Genomic DNA, 19,316 nt, shown 5'->3' on the forward strand with positions numbered 1-19,316 from the left:
CCTATACAAGAGACCATGTTGTGATCCTCAAGGCCATTACTCTTTGAAAGGGTTGTCAAACATATACACTGTGTAGCACGGAATGGTGCCACCAAGTTCAACTAGAAGAGAATTAACACTGGCAGGGTTAGGGCTCCCGTTTTTTTTGAATGACGCTTTTTCAGTTGCTGTTTTAAGACACATTATATATTTATTCATGTATGCATTACAGTAAGTATATATGGGGGTACTGTTTTCTACGGCCTATTCAATATAGGCAGTTTATGGAGTAGGCTACTGTATAATTATGATGAAATACTTACAAAATGAGTACATGATCACCGGTGCAAGAGGGTTTAACGTTTTTGTGATCAATATTCTGTCCAGAAACGTATCAACCCTTTGGCAGCTCGAATGAGTCTTCTAACAAGAAACCATGTGGACCAGTTTGCCCTTTCTTAGTTTCATTATCCAGAAGAATCAATGTCTTGGAATATTGGCTTAACCCTACCTCAGCTATGCATCTTTTTAATAAGGGGATGTCTCAGTCCTTCAGATAAACCCAAACAAATGAGTGCATTACAGGGATAAATGCTAATTAGAGGAGGTGCAATCGATAGTAACCTGGAGACCAAACAGTATTTCTGGCTTGAACACACCTGAAAATAAAGCTGTAACATCACCATTGCCAAACAAACACACCATGTGGATAGTTATATTTGTTTTGTGCTCACTTCGCCTCCGTTTCCCCCACACGAGAAACATAGGAGGAATACATCAATGTGCCATGATCTAGTGCCACAGGCCTCACCACCATAAACATTCTCTCCTTTCTACATTTACATACGAAGACCTGTATTTGAGCCTTTTCCCTCATGTACAGGTTGGGGGGATTCTAAACACCTGAAATGTTTTGGTCCATACTCGTAACAGAGCAATTTTTTATCAAGGGTTTGAAGGCCTGTGGTGTTGCAACAGAAATAGGTAGGGAAAATGTTGGCTTACCACCTAAAGAAAGGGTTTTACGTTAGATCAGATATTTATTCAGTTCCTTTCAGTGTCTTGTTCTTTGATCATGTTTTAATGCCCAGCCTGGATGTTCTCACTTTGGATCAAGGTGTATAACACAACAGTAATACAAACTTATGTAATACAATATCAATACTATTATCCAAACGAACAAAACAGAATAGCATATTTAACGTGGTATTATAATAGTCTACACACAAGTTCACAGTCCAGTATAATTACCTAAATAAAGCTATTATAAGTAGCCTAAGTAAACCAAGTTTGGCATACAAAAAAACCCTGATCATTCATGTTGATAGTTTCTGCATTTATTAGAATTAAATGAAAAAATAACAATGCTTCTTAATTGTCATTCACAGATAACCAGATAATCATCCAAGATGCTGTGGGTGGCACACAATGGTGAACAGTCAGTGTGCACGGACTGCCCGACAGCCAGCAGCCAGGAAGGGGACTCGACCCCGGGAGCTCCAGGGAAGGCGCGTGTCCGCGGCGGTGTGTGGACCGGAGCACCGACATGTTTTACTGAGCATACACCGATATATATAATACAGCAACGCTGTGGGCAATTTCATTTCCTTGGACCGTTTTTTGCACCATAGTAAGGTAAGTGGTACTCGGAATCGTTCGTGTTTATCAGATATGTTCAACAGAGAGCCTACATGCTAAGTATTCGCCACAATACAAAAGCCTTTCTTCGGTTGGGGAAAAAATGCCGGGCTTGCAGTAAGGCAGGCCCCGCAAGTGTCTTCCAAGTCCCCGAATGGGCATGGTCGTGTTGTCAATGTGTCCTGTGGGTTCAGCATGTTTTAAATATCGGGTTCCTAACGCCGTACACCAACTGTTCACGAGCATTGGCTCCGTTTTGAGTCGTAATCGAGCAGTATCGCAGAGCTACCAGTATGGCCGTTACGGAGAAACATGGTTGCTCTGCGGAGTCTCCTGCAGCCCCACACCGGGCCTCGGTGCGCCCTGAGCCGGCTGAGCGCTACGGGGACAGGCGGCGGCGCTCTGCGGCAGCGAGGCGGGCAGTCTGTCGGGGGGAAGGCAGAAAACGAAACGACGGGTTATATAACACGGAACAACGCGGCATCAATGTTGGCCACACGAAACTTTCTGTGCTCGGTGGATATGCTGTCAAACAAACTTAACGTGAACTTAACACAACATTACACCCCGCCGCACGGGGTTTTGTCTAACGTTATTTTATTTCGTTTTGTTACGTATCGGATTGTTCTTTGCTGCTGGGTTAGGGTTCTGGGCTTCGTTGTAATTCAATTAAATGTGTACTTTGTTTTGCGTTTAAGCTTAACTCTTGGATGACTTGTCGACTGCCTTGGAGTAGGTTTGTGCACTGAATGCATCTCATAGCCGCTATGTTCTCCTGGTGGACTGGTGAGCACCGAGCATGGAGGGGAGCAAGGTGTACCCCGGCTAGATCTGAACCGGCTAGATCTGATCTGGCTAGATTGCAATCAGCTAGATCTCAACCAGATAGATCTCAACCAGATAGATCGCAACCAGCTAGATCATTGTCTTCCATGAACTAATGTTACAGCAGATTGGCTAACTAATGATAATAATAATTTTACTGTTACCTAAATGCAAACATAACCGAGGTGCTTTTCTTCGGCACTTCGCTCAACCGAACGCTATAATCCCCTTTTTGGCTGATTTAGCCATACAATGCCAACTTGACATGGTTATACTGTGCCTGAATAAGCTCGGTTACATGGTTGCCCTATTTTCATCCAGCTCGAATTATATTTTCTTCCCTGTTGTAGCAGCAATTTTAGTAACCCATTGTTATTTAGGAACCTAATCATCCCAGATAAAGAATACCATTAGTGGTACCCTACCATTTAGGTTAATGTATGGGTTTATTACCTAAGGTTGGCTAAAGATTATTTATCAGCAGGCAAGGGGCATATTGTGGTGATTGTTGATTTGCCATTCTTGAGTTCACATATCATTTTTGTGCTATTCAAAAACAATAATGATACTCGGGTCTCATCAACAGTATACAGTAGGTGACATAAACCACTGCCAGTATTGTGTATAAAAACGTATTGTATTACATAGCATATAATCGTTGTTGCGGCTAACGTTAGAAAAGCTGCAGAATAACCACAAACAAATATTGGAATTAAAGCACAACTTATAACAAAGACCATTAGCATACAATATGAAATACATTTAAGATGATCCTTTCTTTGAGTCGATAATAGACAGACACTATCTACTTACAATTAAAGTATAAACAATTCCTCATCATGATCATTGACCTTATCTAACGCATACATAGCCATAGTCGTTGGCAATGTCTGTTAAACATTTGCATGTCTAATACGAAACAACAATAAGGAGAACCTGTCCATACATTAAATACAAATGTATAAGTTTGGACATGTAGAGACACAAATGTAAATAAGGCATTGATTTGTTGATTTACAAAACAAGACATGTTATACGGTGTATATATTTATATATTTATGCTTTTTCTATTCACAGATTGGACAATGGGACTCTGAGTGGAGGCTTCAGCACTCCCATGATTCATCCCACCCCGGCCCACTAGAATGTACTTGATGAATGTGCCTCCATTTGCAGCAACTCATACAGAATGGAGGACCTGTGGCCCACCCCCAGACTTTAGCCTCCACGGCTTACACAGCTCTGACAGTGAGTTGTCGACCGGAGACGCCAACATCCAGGATAAGGTCCAGATGATCATTAAAAGCTTGAGGAGCACCCAGTCCTCCATTGACATGGGTGACGAGATCGTAGGAAACGTGCCGCAAGGACAGGAAGTGCACCTCGAGGCCTGCAAGTTTGGAATGGGCCCTTTGGTAGGAGCCAAATCATCAACAGGTTCTGGTACTGAATCCCGACAAACGCAATCAGTGTTTCCAGTCAAATCCGAGAGCCAGGATTCGGACAGTGATGACAGTGTGGACCGAGGGATTGAGGAAGCTATATTGGAGTACCTAAAGGAAAAGGACGGACATAAACGCAATGAAGAACCGTCATCCAACATCCTTCTCCCTTCAAAAGTCCATCGGAAAAGCCCTCCTGTCCCTGAGATTTGTAAACAACATTCCGACAGCAATATAGTCTTAAGTGCCAACCACCAGTTTTCAAAAATCACTGAAGTTGAAACCCCCATGGCACCAGTTCAGAGTTCAGTGACAAAAAATAATTCCCTTCCCTTCAAAGACATCCCCGTTAAGAAAATGGAAAAAAGTATGACAACCAAAAGTGTGCTATCCAAAGAACCCAAAAAAGTAATGGAAAACAACTTGGATAAAAAAGCAAAAGACCCGGTCCCAGTCAAAACAGAGAAGGATTCACTGGACTCAAGTAGTGATGATGGGATTGAGGAGGCCATCCAAAAGTACCAGTTGGAGAAAAAAGATAAGGAGATTGGAAGCAAGGAAGCCTGCAACTCCTTTACATCACAAGACCTTACTGACTCCAGTAGCAGTGATGATGGGATTGAAGAGGCCATTCGCAGCTACCAACGCGAGCAATTAAAAGAAAAGAATGTGCCCAAACCACTTTTGCTCAAGCAAAGGCCTAGTATAAAGTCACCATTGCAGTCTCTCTGTAGTTCAAACACAGAAAAAATAAACAAACTTAAATCCAAAAAGAAAAGTAAAAATAAGAATCTGCAATCTGGCCCCCCTCTGTCATCTGTTCTCCTACCCAAAAGCTCACTATTTGGCAGCTCGAACAGTAATGGGAATGGGACACTTCTGTTAAAAGAAGAACCCTTTAAGATTCACTCCCCAACCACTACAAAGACCACACCCGCAGAGCTCATGTGTGCTGAGGCAATTTTAGATATTTCAAAGGCTGTAATGCCTGCAGCGTTCACTGCTACTGTCAGCATTGACGGCTTCAATACAAATGAGACATTATCGGGCCCTTCTACAACCGCGGGTGGAAGTAGTGACAGTTCCATAGACAGTGAAGACGGAATTGAACAAGAAATCTGTATGTTCCTTGAGCAGAAGGCCCAAATGCAGAAACAGCCTCAGACTACTGCCACGCTCTCCTCACTGCCAGCCAGCTTGAATGAGCCGGATATGGCGAAGGGAAAACCAGAATCAATCCAGAAAAAGGTTCTGAGACTGTCACTTACTCAGAGAAGAAAACTGAAATCGCAAGACTGCAAGAAGCCAGTAACAAGCCCCAAAAGGATGAATGAGCTTGCTTTGAAAGACGGGGAAGGATCAAGTTCCCTCGTATCTTACCAGATGGAGCTGTCGCCATCTTCTGTTGAATTCGACAAGACTGAGAGGGGAGGAGACAAGAGCAGCTCTCTAGATAGTGACGAGGACCTGGACACGGCGATAAAAGACTTGCTCAAGACTAAGAAGAAGTTGAAAAGAAAGACGAGAGATATGAAGCTGAAATCAAGGAAGTGCCTCAAGGATCCTGAGCCCTGTGACGGCATTCCAACAAAAAAGCAAAAACTCAACCCTGTTTCTAAGAGGGTGGTTTTGAAGAAAGCTCCCATCAAAAACAGGGATATGAGCGAGAAGACTAAAGTGAGTAGGAAGAGCCCATCACAACAGAAGCAAACTATCAAAAGAATAGATGATGGCGGAGCAGGAGAAACAGACCAATTAAAAGGGACAGGAAGTGGAAATGTTTTGTCGCTTTATACTAGTGAGAGTGCTGTTCAAGGAAGTGAAGACAACAGCTCAGTAGACAGCGATGACAGCATTGAACAGGAGATCCGGAAATTCCTGGCTGAAAAGGCCAAGGTCATCCCCACAGAGACTAGAAACAAGGACGAGGATCGGCCGATCTATGGCAGCATCAGTAAGCAGTTAACAGAAAAAGCGACTAAATTGGAAAGTCAGCTGGCTGAAATTCCAACACCAGAGAACACTCGCCTACCTGACGTTCAAAGCAAGTTGTGTGAGGACGGACTGTCTTCGATGACTCCTTTGACGATTGGAACTACATGTCACCCGTCTCTCCTGTCCCGTAGTCCTTCTCTTTTGCAGCACACAGATGGAGTGGTGAAGCGAGAGGAGCTGAGGCCTTCCATTGGGAGTGGTCATGCCAGTTCTAATTCTCATTTGGAAAAGGCAAGAGCTCGGCCGGCTACTAGTCCCAGCGTCGTTCAGCCTTTCTCTGACGCTATGAAGTGGCGTCAAAGCCTGGGACTCCCCATCAAGAACACCAGGCCTGTGTTTGCCATTCAGCCTTCTTCCCATATCACTTCCTCCAGTATGAACGAGACGGCGGCAGCAGCAGCAGCAGCAGCAGCAGCAACACCTTTTCACAGGGCAAGGATAAACCCCAAACCACACACACCTGTCACTCTATGGACATCCGCAAGAAACAGCCAACCGGTCTCGCCTATTCGCCACTACCCAGAGACACCTGTAAACCCAATGTCTAGTTCTGTGCCTAACCCTTTCTTTGCCACAAAACATAGCCTGGGGAGGTCTCCTATGATGGGACTCTCATCCGGGAAGCAGAGTCAGGCAGAGAGGGAGAGTCGCTTGGCCCCTCCTAGCGAACAGGACCAGGGTGCGTTCACCAGGCTAGACCCCACACGTAGAAGCGGCCAGGTCTGGGTCCAGGCCAGTCCCATGAGCGAAGGGAGAGCAGAAAAGCTGACCAGCAGGGGCAATGAAGGAAGGGAGGAGTTTGAGTCCGCTGAGAAGGCAGTGCAGTCAGTAAAGATGGAGGTTGAAGATTTTGTAGACGAGACAGATTGTGAGCTAGAGGAGAGGCGTGAAACAGAGAAGACCCGGGGAGTTTCTTCGATGTAAGTACAGGCACCACTACGATGAACACAGCCACCTAGCATCTCTAGCCAAAATGAAACACCCTCATTAGATGAGTGGGCCCCACTTAGACGTAAGCAAGTATCAATTTGATTTTTATAGGAATCAAAGGGAATTTCGTCGCCATAGAAGTTACCCCCTCCCCCCATCCCAGCCCCTCGAGCCTAGGAGACTTAATTTGCCTTTTGATTTGACTATCATTGAGCCTTGACCAGCAATAACCTTCCCTTGTGGTGTGCAGTTTATTTTGCCAATACCATTAATAGGTTTTCCAGACTTCCAGACTCAAAACAATTGGAACAATTGCTTCTCGAGATTAGCCCAAGTTAAAATCGAAGGAATTGCTGTTCTATGACACAGCAAACATTGATCCTACAGAGGAAGAAAAGGATTAATAATTCACATTTCAAATGCACAACAATGTATGGCTTAGGGTCATTAACAGAGACACAGGAGTAATAGCATTTCACTGTGCAATTCACTGTTTTTTGTAACTTTTTATTAGACTGGCTCTTATAAAATATAGGCTTATTTCATTTGGGCTTGCTTGATTATGTTGAGCTAAGGAGAAGAGCATTTGATGAAACCTAAAGGAGAAAACGATTGAGGATCAGCTGGTATATACGATAAAAAGTTTAAATTTGTCATATCATACATCCTACAGTATATATGTAAGATTGGTTGCAGTCCTTTAGTACACCATCTGAACTATTAGCTGAGCTTCGTTGTCAGTATAAACTTGTTCCTCAAGCAGTCAATGGAGTGAACTTGTACAACACCAAGCTAACAGTTAGTAACAGGCCCACTTATAACCTATACTATCCGATCCTACTTATAACTTGCTATTACCTGTTCTTTACCTGCCGTTAGTCCCTCCCTTTTCAACGGTTTGCCACTGTAACTTAACTTACATTTGTCATCACATATCCTCTAATGGTAAATGTCGCGAGATGGGCTACAATAACAAAATATTATTAATTACAATCTTTCTCCCTTTATTTCACTTTGGGCCAAATAATTTGTCTTTGGGAATCATTGGATCTAGTGAACCCGAATTGGTACTTCAATGGGGCTGATGCCTTAATCTTAATTTGATGAAATACTAATGCTAGAAATCTATAGCAATTAATCCTTTTGAACTATAGAGAAGGCCTTATAAATCTGTTCATCACACGTGTTCCCTCCCACAATGCAATGCAACACAAAATAGGAAGGCAAGGAGGATTATCTACTCTACTAACGTGAAGCATCACAGTCTTTACTTCTGTTTACAGTGTCTCTGTTTTTTATTAAGGGTTTATCGGAAGGAATGGAAATATAAGGGTCACCTTTTTGCTGGTCCTAGACCAGTTCTCTGTAACTTAAAATTGTTGAGTGTCACCGGGTCCTAATCTTTGTTTTCTCTCGCTCTCTCGCTCTCTCACTCTCTCTCTCTCTACTAGTTTTGACTTTCAGTGTGTTAACTTCTGTTATGTTGGTCCTATAAATGTTTTCTTGAATTTCCTATGTGAAAAGTTATTTATATTTGTTTATCAAAAAAAAGACTTGCTGAATATGCTGTGCATTGCCAGTTTTTGTAAATATTTTGCATAAAGTGTTTTTTTTCCTCTCTTTAATCCTTTCAAATGAAAGAAAAAAAACATAGCTGTATCTTTTAGGTTCAACTGACTGCAATAAAGAGTGGATAAAAAATATTCATTGTTTATCATTCTGAAATGTGGGTTTGGCTACCCATTATGCTATTAAAAAGTGCAGGATGTAATATATAGTATCATCTACCTATGAGGTTACAGATCACGCCAATGAAATCCCCCCCCCTTCCAATTTCCTACCACGTAGGAGAAGCAAAAATTATGTTATCGTCAACAGAATTGAGTCGCCATGGTTCAAGGACTGAAGTTCCTTAATAGATTCATACATTTTATTTGTGATTTAGTACGTGCAACTATAGGTCATAGCTTACAAGTAAAATAGAGATGATGGTTGATTATTCCGCATTGTGGTAGCATTTATAAAAAAAACTTTCCGGTCTCTAAAGCCATTCGTCAGTTCTGGGCTACGGTACAATCGGGGTGGACCAACATGGTATGCTCTGTGGAAGAGGACCCACTCCTTATGTAGATATAGAGGGGTTATTCTAAGATGGAGTGAACACAATTCCTATTTGTATGGGACATTGTATAATATACAATGGGATTGTATATTATATTATACTTGCTGATCAATATTAGATTCCATTTATGCCAAGTCTGTTTAGCTAGATGCCACTCAATTCTGTACACTGCACCTTTAAGACTTTCTTCTTTTGTTTAAAATGTTCCTGTTTCAATTGAATGGTTATATTTGAATATGTAAATTGTACAATTCGGAGGAGACTACTTGTGTAAGGTCACACTTGTTTACAGAGTAATCTCGCATCTAGACTATCGTGCCTTTTTCTACATAAACTAAATTAAGAAAGAATATATTTGGGTTGATTTCGATTTGTGTCTGACTATTGTAATCATTGGAATTCACTTTCAAAGTAATCTAATGTCTAATTACCTGATTCTGCACCAAAAATGTTGGCTGAAGTGACAAGCTACCTAGAGCAGGGATAGCAGTGGGCTAGTACTTCATAGTCAGTAGCAGTAAAGGTGCAGTCTGATTAATCTCCTACACCTTCTTGCTCAGGTCTCTGGCCAGGGCAATTGATCCTGGCGTTCCTCTCAAGCCTTACATAGCCCTGACCACAGGGGAGAGGAGCAACATGTTTCCCAGAAGATACAGGAAGGGGCTTCGCTCAAAGGTACATAGTCAGAAAAACTATAGCCAAGCTGCAATCGAACATATCACTATTGCAATTAAGTATTTGTGCATCCGTTATCCCGCAGTGCATGGCAGTTTAGAGTTTAAGAGTATTTTCTCGATCTTCTAGGGGTTTTCTTATAGTCTGACGATGGAAATTGTCTGACTCTCATCGTCCACAGTTTCTGTGAATCGCCTTGGAATTTCTGAAGATTGTAATTGTGTTAATTTGATTCATTTCACAGAACAAGACCTTGGAGCATGTCAAAAGAAAGCTTACGTTCATCCGTTCGAGTGTGTAGAGAGGTGCACACCACGTTAGTATACAAGCCTTGAAATTAATGCAAATTATTCAAGGTTAGGTTTTAAAAAAAAATTAAAGGTTAACAGTTTGTTTAGGTAGTTCGGAACTCGGATTTCATAAAATGTTACGTTTTATTTCAGTGAAGACAGAGCAGAACTCGGGTTTCATTCAATGTTATGTTATTTTTTCAGTGAAGACACTTTTTTTACTTTCAATTTTTTGTTATACATATTCTAAATGATATTGATGCAGCTTTATGACTACACAGTGTTAGGACCATGGTTACCTCCAACAAATGATTTGTTATTTTGTTTGAGCTCTCAGAAATGTAGAGAGCAAGCGGAGGAATAAATGTAGACACAATGCATTTGCCCATATTGAATATGCGTTCTTACACTTGTTCAAACGATTACCATGTTTTTGTCACAAACAAAATCCCCTTTATACACGTTCTCAGCGGACATCCTTCGAGTTAGCTTGTGTCAGTGGCTGATAGTGTATTACTTAATAAAGTTGTTACGTTTGTTCTTGAATGCTCGATTATATGGGAAGTGTAGTCTTTGTTTAATAGGTTTAATAGGTAATGAGTGTAGTCCATTTTCAACGGTGATGTCACAAAGAAGCGTCGCGTGTACCGGCGCACAGGCTTTACGTCATTTCGGGGACCTCGCGGACCAATGGCAGCAAGAAGATTGGGTCAGATTTCCTGCCCAATTTTACCCAATCTGGCAACACAGACATTGGGAACGCTGTGACCTTCTGTGGGTGGGAACATCAGCAAGCATGGCCGCCCGAGTTTTAACGAAAGGTATGATATGTAATTTTATTGAAGGTGAGCGTTATATACCTTTTGTGATCAAATGTCCACCGTTGTCTAGTAAGGATAATGAAACCTTTAACTCGTCTGTAAGGTGAACAATGTGTGTCATGGTTCGGTAGCTGCATGTTGGTGGTCAGGTTGAGCTTAGCGCCGTGCTTCTTCATGTCCTTAGTTCTGTTATTTTCCAGGTATTTGGGCTTTATGTAATCCTCGATTTGTACCAGTCGGGTGCTCCAGCCATGGGCATCTCTCTGTCGCTGCAGCACAAATAAAGTCGCCTCAGATCCAAGCGGACATTAACGCGACAGGTGAGCATATTCCTGCGTTACTTGAGACGTACGCATAGTGCACCTAGTACACATATTCCCGTTGTATACAGTACACCTAGTACAAATAGTACACTTAGTAAACATAGTACACAGTACCCCGGTTAGCATCATACACAAATGACATGGCGATGATTCTGCTCTTAATTTACTGTGTTATTTATCTAGACAAAATCCTGAGCCAGCCACTGGAGACTGAAGACTTCTTCCGCCTGTCAGAGCTTTTCTCTTTGAAAGACTTGTTCGATGCAAGAGTTCACCTTGGTCACAAAAAAGGATGCAGACACAGGTATGAGGAATTTTACAAATCCGAGGTTTTGGGGGAAATGGTAGGCTGCTTTCTCAAAAACAATTGTTTCGGTTAGCTGTTTGGTATTTTGTATGTGATGTAATTGTGATGTATTTAATTGTGAGAAAAAGGGAATATTTCACTGCATTGGCTGTTATGGTTACAACCGAAAGATAAAATTGCTTCCCACTAAGATCACTCAATTATGGTTGACTAATACTGTTAATTTAACCGTAGTTATTATGTCAGCAAAAATGAGAGGGAATCTGATATTTACAGAATTTAAAAAGGAGCCAGTAGCAACTTACTTGCCAAGGCCTGAATGTATAGGCTCCTCTTCATTTTGGTGGATGTTAGGCTATCTCGCTGACGGATGAAGAGCTCACGGATTGAACCCAGAACCTTATCTCTTTCTCCCCCCGAGGCTGATGCAGCCGTACCTGTTTGGCTGCCGTCTGGACCAGGACATCATCGACCTGGACCAGACCGTGGAGCACCTTCAACTGGCGCTCAACTTCACGGCCCACGTAGCGTACCGCGGCGGCATCATCCTCTTCGTCAGCCGCCGCCGCCAGTTCAGCCACCTGGTGGAAAGCACGGCCAGGGATTGTGGGGAGTACGCCCACACCCGCTACTGGCAGGGCGGCCTGCTCACCAACGCGCCCATCCAGTACGGGCCCGGCGTGAGGCTCCCTGACCTGGTGGTTTTCCTGTCCACGCTCAACAACGTGTTCCAGCAGCATGTCGGCGTGCGCGACGCTGCCAAGATGAACATCCCCACGGTGGGCATGGTGGACACCAACTGCAACCCCAGCCTGCTGACCTACCCGGTGCCCGGCAACGACGACACGCCCCTTGCCATGGAGCTGTACTGCCGCCTGTTCAAGATAACGGTGAACCGGGCTAAGGACAAGCGGCGGCAGATGGAGCTGCTGCACGGGTTGATGACGCAGCCGCCGCCCCCCACACAGAGCTCGTGAGCCCCAGGACTGAGACGCATTTTGTTTGCTTTTTGAATGATGCCTCGCTAAGGTCAAGACCTTCTACTGCGGGTTAGGTGGTTTGATGGTGATTTCATCTTACTGTCACGTTCAGTTGTTGAGCCTCGGCATTCGGTTTTGGGATGTTGTATTGTGATTGAATGCTATGCAGCAGATATGCAACGGTGGATGCTCGGGTTTGTAAATAGTAATCTCAGATGTCCTTCTACTCAACACTTTCTTTTTTCTTTGTCACTTGGTCTGAAACGTATAAGACTGAATATTACTCAATAAAATCTGTTTTCTTGTTCAGAATTTACGGTTATGTTTTCTTGTCCTAAGTTGACGGTTAGAATAGTAATTTCAAGTGTTCAAATTCACATTTCCATCCATAGCAATGTTTTTTCTTGATTAAACATGACTTCTGGGGGCTGAAATGTGAATGTGTTGTATTCAGAACCAAGAAATATGATACCGGGGCTTCCTGTTATTTATAATTATATATAATATATAATAGCTTATTCAAAATTACTCCAATTGATTGCTTTTGAGCTTACTCGATAGTCAATGAAACCCTATCAAATATTTGTTTGAAAATGAAGGACTTGGACACAAGCCTACTGGGGTTGGTGCTCCTGATAAGGCTTGCAGCAAGCTTAAACTGTTTGCATCGTATCTTGTGTTCAATAGCAATCAAGTAGTAGACATTGACCTTTTGAAGGCCCTCACATTTCTTCAATCGCCAGAAATACATGTAAGATGCTCAATTTGCAAATGGGCTTTTCAGTATTTTTACCCTGGTCATAAAATGTTAGTTATGTGATAGGTTCAACCCTTATTAACTTAATAATGCTCAGTTGTCCTAAACTGTATCAAGATCTTAGGGAAAATGACCATTTTATGATCTAAAACAATATCCCTTGCACTAGTGAAAGTAAAACATGCATTAGTAACCTATTGATGTTTCCACAACAAATAATATTTCAAATTTAAATGTATTTGCGAAAACCAGGGCAATTGGTTATTTCAGAAAACCAAATATTTATTTTCTTTGTTTTCAAACACAGGCAAAATCCCTCTCAATAATAGATTGACATAATACTAAGCTTTACAACACAAAGCATATTTGAAAGAGGCTTCTGCTTTTATTTAATAAATTCACAGTTTCATCTAATTCATAGTCTTGTGTAAAAACCGATAATGTACCATTGGCAACCAGAAAAAATCCCACTGACAAACGTTAGTGGGTCACACCCTGCTGCAAAAAAAAACATCCTTGCAGTGCTTCCTCTCGGTCCTACAGGACCAGGTCTCTTCTCCCAGCCCCTAACCCCACCCCTCTGCTGGCGTGTGTCTTACGAGTACTGCGTGTTGGAGATCTTCTTCCACAGCAGGGTCTTCAGGTTGTTGAGCACCAGCGAGTGGTGGACCTCCATCTGACTGGCCAGGCCGCTGAGCGTCACGCAGGTGCGCAGCTGCTTCTCCAGGTCCGGCCGCAGCTCTGCTGGTGCCCCGGACAGCAGGAAGTCCTGCAGCAGCGTGCACACCTTGGCCAGGTTGGGCCGCACCACCTCCAGGTTGCACTGCTTGGCCAGCCGGTCGCATGTGGCGGTGCAGTCGCGGCCGTACGTGCAGTCGGCGTTGGTCTCGCAGCGCCGCCCGCGCAGGTACCCCCGCACCGTGGCCTCGGACGCCACGCTGCGCAGGTCGGCCATGCGGCAGTCGTACCGGCCGTTGTAACCCACCTGCCGTGGGCTGGCGTCGCACATCAGGAAGCTGCCGTAGGCGCCGTGGAAGATCTCCTCCACGAACTCCAGCAGGCCGATGGTGATGCGGGCGCGGCGGGGCCAGGCCGGGGCCAGCCAACGGTTGAGGCCGGAGCTCACCGCCTCGGGGACAAGGGGCCGCAGGTAGCTGGGGACGTCCAGCCGGTAGAGGGCGCTGTGGGCCACGCGCTCCGTCACGTAGAGGTCCCCGCAGAAGCCCAGCAGCTTGGGGGTGTGCTCCTTCTCTTGCAGCGCTAGCATCAGGAGAAACTCGTTGATCTGCAGTAGGGCCCACACCGACTTGGCCTCGGCCAGTGACACCTTGCCGTCCCGGGTGACGTCGGCCAGTGTGATGACCCGCTCCACCAGAGCGTTGAGGGACGGCTGGTCACCCAGGTTGGACTTCAGGGGTGCAGGGTTTCAAACCGTCAGTATGTTAGTAAGGCCGTAACAGTGCAATATGTAGTAGTCTTTAAACTATGGTTGTGCAGCACTATCCTTATTTTTCCTGTTATGTTAGGTATAAGCATCTGCGAGAAGAACAAATGTTAAAGGACAATTCCGGTATTTTGAACATTGAGCCCCCTTTCTGGTTTGTCTAGGATGAAGTAGAGGTTAGGGGTTAATTTTGAATATTGGTCCTGTCTCGGGTATTTGGCTCATTTTGAATCGCCCCTGCCTGCTTCACATTGGCTGGCTATGTGAATTCACAAAACTGTCCTTAAAACACCCCTAAACGTTTGTTCTCAGAAATGTGAAACTCATCGAGCGGTCAGTGGTGTTCGTTGTTCCTTATCAAGTATCGTAGCGAAATACAGTTTCTGTCGTGTTTTATTTGGCATTTTGTAAATCCATGTGAACGGAAACCGGACTGGAACCGGAAACGGAAGGGGGTGGTTGTAGTCTTTTCGCTCAGTTCTATCGGTTCAATCAACAGTAGGGCTACAACCGAGCAAAAAGACTACAACCACCCCCCCTTTCCGTTTCCGTTTAAGAACATTTAGGGGTGTTTTAAGGACAGGTTTTAGCCAGCCGTTGTGAAGCAGGCAGGGGTGATTCGAAATTAGCCAAATACAGGGCCAATATTCTAAATTTCGGTGTTAACCACTTCATTTCCTCCTAGACAAACAAGAAAGAGGGCTCGATGTTGAAAATACCGGAATTCTCCTTTAATATAGTGGTGACAACCATGTTATTCAACTCTAAAATGTGTGATTTCATCAGGATATACTGTACATCTTTAAATAGGTAATAAAGTAATAATGACCTTGTAAAGACCTTTGCTGAAAAAAAAGATAATATCATAAAATACCCATATCTTTAATTGTGTAGCATCTGCAGTAGCTGCTATCATTGCTGTACACGGGGAATGGGTTAGCCTAGCGATTGTTAGTACTTGCACTTGGTTCTATGAACATCTTTACTGTACTGACAGCGATATGTTGTTTCACTTCTTATGACAAATGTACTTATTGTAAGTCGCTTTGGATAAAAGCGTCTGCTAAATGCCCTAAATGTAAATGTAAATATTATTCAATACAATTTTATGGATGGAAGTTAAAGTAACATAAAGCCTTTTTCCAAACACGGAAATTGTTTTTAGCAATCTAATATTAAAGCAATAAATCAAGATAACAGTAACTGCTCTCAATGTTTGTTTGCATAGACGCCCTTTTAACAGCCAGTGTGTAAATGTATCCCTTTTCAAAAAGCACATGTTGATAATAATAGGATCGTTTTTCCCCTGCACTACACACTAAGGTTTACTATAAAGACTGGCTGCTTTGACCAGAACATTAATTCACTGCTTCCCTCAACTGTGTACGATAGCGCCTTTCAGCGTTGAGACACAATAACGTGACTACCTGCCTCTATACATGTTGAAGCGTTTCAATTAATGACCTTTGTTCTAGCAGCTGAGGGCCCCTGGCATTAACCATGCATCATTGACCATGCAATGGACATCCCCCAGTTTCACTTCCCCTGATGTTCTCTACAGGGGTGCGGGTGTATTGAGTGTGCGCTGGGAGACACAGACAGCTGGTTAAGCGTTTGTGTTGAATGTGAACAGAATAAATATTTTAAATAGTGTAATAATTGACTTTGTGTAATGTTTATCCGGTGTACATTTAAGGGTAATATCTGCAGAGACCGAGGAAGAGAGGCACCTTGAAGAAGCTATGGAGCATCTCCCTGAACTCGTCCATGGACGTCCCGCGGGTGGGCTTGTCAAACAGGCTGGTCTCCGGTCTGAGTCCTGGGTCCGGAGCCCCCTCCGCCTTCAGGCTCTCCTGCAGCCCACACTTGATCACCACGGGCCGGTCCTTCCACTGGCCATCGTACACCTACATGTAGCATGAAGGTGGGTGGGGCGAGGCGAACCACCTCCGCCACCGATACGTCATTCAGTGTCCTTGCAACATGTGTACCCACTAAGATTCATGTAGTAAGCCCCACCTTGCATCCGTCCGGTTCTCATGATGTTAATGTAAATAAACACACTTTTGATTATAGCTCTCGGAGTTGTCCGTTTGGAGATGGATGCGCTATATATGTGGCTGTGTGTGTGCGTGTGTGGTATGCGTGTGTTTTCGTACGTGTTCGTCTGCGTATGTGGGTGTGAGCATGTGTGTGCTTGTGTATGTGCGTGTGTGTGCTCCATGTGCTTGTGTGTGTACCTGGTAAGCAGGGGATGTGGACAGGCACCTCTGCAGGGTCAGAGTCCTCTGGTCACACAGGGCCTTGCAGGCTGACCCAGAGATGATTCCTCTCCTGTAGTGATCACACTGGAGACCCAAACAGGAAACAAGTGCCATTAACCACAGGAAATGTCCCAAGAAGATCCATCTAGTCTAAATTTAGTCATGTGAAACCCCCTGCTTTCCCGGATCGGTCAGGAAACTGCTGTGGACAGCAGATTGGTTTATTAAGAAGGAAAGACATGTTAGAAGGAGAAAGAGTTGGATTTGGATACGTGTCCACTACACACAGTATGTTGTGGGATTTTACTTTATGGCCTATTTACTTTATGCCACTATTAATGAGGGAGATATTCTCACCCTCATTAATTGTGAGCTGTAGGTCGAGCCATATCTTATGTTGTACGCATCTGTCTAATGTGCTGCTCTACAGTGATCCTTGCTTGTTCACAATTAATTGCTTCTAATTCCCTGCTTTTTTATACTTGAACTGAAATTAATTTACAACCTGCCTATAACTTTTCTCAAACAACACTTACACATTGCATACACTTTAGACAATCGGGTGCATAATATCTAGCCTACTGCTTAGGATACCCCTGTAAAGCACTTAGAGGTTCATTAAAGTTCACCAGTATAACTTACGATGACCACTTGACAGACGTGTCCACGGCAGAGCTCAGTGTAGGAGGCGTACTGCATGTAGACCACCCAGCTGGCCCCCAGGATGCATAGCCATGCTAACAGCAGGTACTTCACCTTTATGGCTGGGAGGCGACTCTGGGAAAATGAAGGATATAAATAATGAAGGCGTGGAGATCATGAATATCAAATAGGGGCCAGTCTAGGACTTGACCTTTTGGGGGACTTAGCCCCATGGAATGATGGAAGTTTCACATCTGCAATGGTTTGTTTTGAAGGCAACTGACTAGGGGAAAGGGGGACACCCCCAAGACGTCAGAGATTTAAAAGGGTTACATCTAATCTTGGAAGGGAAACTTACATGGGGACTGAAATAGTCATAAATTCCCCCTGAATGCAAAAATCCTAGTATGGTTGGCATCTACAGTATATACGATCTCACACGTTTTTGCCTATAATTGTATTCACAAAGGAATACATTAAGTTAATTAAACACATTAATATGGGCTGGCTCTATGTTAGATACATGGAGATGGGTATCAGTAGGCTATGTTAAAAAGTGTCCATCACTATCGATGTCAGCATCTCTCCGATGGGAGCACTAGAATATGTCGGGCAGCCTATTCATTAATGCCTGAAGCATATTGACCACTGACACGTGGATAGCAGCCTTATAGAAGGGGTATTTTGAAAATGGCGTATTATTATCTGTCCGTACCTGAAAGCCCTTCGACAGAGGGCAGAACACCATAAAGTGAACCAGCCTCCGTAGAGCCCTGGGCATCGTGAGCCGCTCCGTCGGGATGGATGGCGGGTCCCCGTTGAATCACATGGCCCGGTGCGACAGTAGCTCAGGAGGTCGAACGGGTTGACTGGTAACTTGAAGGTTGCTAGTTCGATCCCCGGCTACTCCTGGCTCGGTGTCGAGGTGGTCCAGAGCAAGACAACTCACCCTTATGAGCTGTGCTGTCGCCCTGCGTGATTGACTGCGCCGTCGCTGTGTGAATGAATGGTTGTAGGTCGCTTTGGATTAAAGCGTCAGGAAAATCCCCTAAATGTAAATGAACCCGCAGAGTGCGAACCACATCAGCAAACCAACACTCCGCATCCGCGACGGCATGTTCACTGGTCATACACAAGCGGTTTATTCGGTGCAGCCGGACTTCGGGTTACATCGCTGTCCTGGTTCTCGGAAGGATGAGCAGAGAGAGTCCGTCGTGGTTCCGGGGAGCCGCCTGCCTCTATCCTCATGGATCACAGCATTCACTGTCAGCTCGAATGAAATAAAAAGAATGTCCGATATTTTGGATGGCACACAAATTTGTGCCAATTGGCATTCTCTACCAGTCCCGGAACATCATGTGGCCATCGTCCTACTCTTTGGATCGCAGCGTGTTCACATCGATCCAGCTGAGCGCCTATTTAAAGGCACAGGCCCTCATTTATAGATGTATTTTAGATCCGACTTGATGCGAGATATCTATATATATATGTATATCTATATATGTATATATATATATGTATATATATATATATATATATATATATATATATATATATATATATATATATATATGTATATATATATATATATATATATATATATATATATATATATATATATATATATATATATATATAATTATTTTTAACCTTATATATATTTATTTCATTTATTCAAAAACCAGAACAACATTTCATACATCAAAAAAATCCAATGGGACAATTAAGAAAGCTATTTAAAACACGAGCAATCCTTGCTTAATGCGACTTCAGTGATCCCCTTGAACGTCTCAATTGGGACCAGTCGCTCCAGTTTTGTCTATTCCATCTCTCTTGAGCAAAAAAGTTAGACGCAATCTTTCCTGATATACTAATCGGCAAT

The 19,316-nt window shown here is 43.6% G+C and overlaps 2 protein-coding genes across 5 annotated transcripts; one reads left to right on the forward strand and one right to left on the reverse strand.

Moving 5' to 3' along the window:
- The first annotated feature begins 1,405 nt into the window (after nucleotides 1–1,405).
- mrps2 (mitochondrial ribosomal protein S2) lies at nucleotides 1,406–12,819 on the forward strand. Of its 4 annotated transcripts, none has more exons than XR_008895328.1 (5): nucleotides 1,406–1,614; nucleotides 3,520–6,799; nucleotides 9,492–9,606; nucleotides 9,851–10,741; nucleotides 10,918–11,037. XR_008895328.1 is itself a non-coding variant. In XM_056588170.1 (4 exons), exons 1-4 carry the CDS (start codon nucleotides 10,324–10,326, stop codon nucleotides 12,322–12,324), a joined length of 1,215 nt encoding a protein of 404 aa, XP_056444145.1. In that variant the 5' UTR covers nucleotides 9,912–10,323; the 3' UTR covers nucleotides 12,325–12,819. The 4 variants fall into 4 exon arrangements, 2 of the variants coding, with proteins under 2 accessions (XP_056444145.1, XP_056444146.1); XR_008895327.1 differs by having other exon boundaries at nucleotides 9,851–10,717; XM_056588170.1 differs by lacking the exons at nucleotides 1,406–1,614; nucleotides 3,520–6,799; nucleotides 9,492–9,606 and adding exons at nucleotides 11,224–11,344; nucleotides 11,769–12,819 and having other exon boundaries at nucleotides 9,912–10,741.
- dipk1b (divergent protein kinase domain 1B) lies at nucleotides 11,920–18,840 on the reverse strand. Its single transcript, XM_056588172.1, has 5 exons — nucleotides 18,150–18,840; nucleotides 17,435–17,569; nucleotides 16,769–16,876; nucleotides 16,259–16,435; nucleotides 11,920–14,492 (listed from the first exon to the last, which is right to left on the reverse strand). Exons 1-5 carry the CDS (start codon nucleotides 18,213–18,215, stop codon nucleotides 13,680–13,682), a joined length of 1,299 nt encoding a protein of 432 aa, XP_056444147.1. The 5' UTR covers nucleotides 18,216–18,840; the 3' UTR covers nucleotides 11,920–13,679.
- Nucleotides 18,841–19,316: the final 476 nt, after the last annotated feature.

The sequence above is a fragment of the Gadus chalcogrammus genome, chromosome 4, assembly GCF_026213295.1.
Source record: "Gadus chalcogrammus isolate NIFS_2021 chromosome 4, NIFS_Gcha_1.0, whole genome shotgun sequence".
Lineage (NCBI taxonomy): Eukaryota > Metazoa > Chordata > Actinopteri > Gadiformes > Gadidae > Gadus > Gadus chalcogrammus.

What these genes read in the sequence shown, in the direction of transcription:
- mrps2 (XM_056588170.1), top strand. Translation starts at nt 10,324, where the DNA reads ATGTTTTTGTCACAAACAAAATCCCCTTTATACACGTTCTCAGCGGAC. An exon ending in GATATGTAATTTTATTGAAG is followed by an intron (nt 10,742 to 10,917) that starts GTGAGCGTTATA and finishes GTTATTTTCCAG; the next exon opens with GTATTTGGGCTTTATGTAAT. An exon ending in AAAAAAGGATGCAGACACAG is followed by an intron (nt 11,345 to 11,768) that starts GTATGAGGAATT and finishes TCTCCCCCCGAG; the next exon opens with GCTGATGCAGCCGTACCTGT.
- dipk1b (XM_056588172.1), bottom strand. Translation starts at nt 18,215, where the DNA reads ATGCCCAGGGCTCTACGGAGGCTGGTTCACTTTATGGTGTTCTGCCCT. An exon ending in ACGTCTGTCAAGTGGTCATC is followed by an intron (nt 16,877 to 17,434) that starts GTAAGTTATACT and finishes TTGGGTCTCCAG; the next exon opens with TGTGATCACTACAGGAGAGG. An exon ending in CCACATCCCCTGCTTACCAG is followed by an intron (nt 16,436 to 16,768) that starts GTACACACACAA and finishes TGCTACATGTAG; the next exon opens with GTGTACGATGGCCAGTGGAA.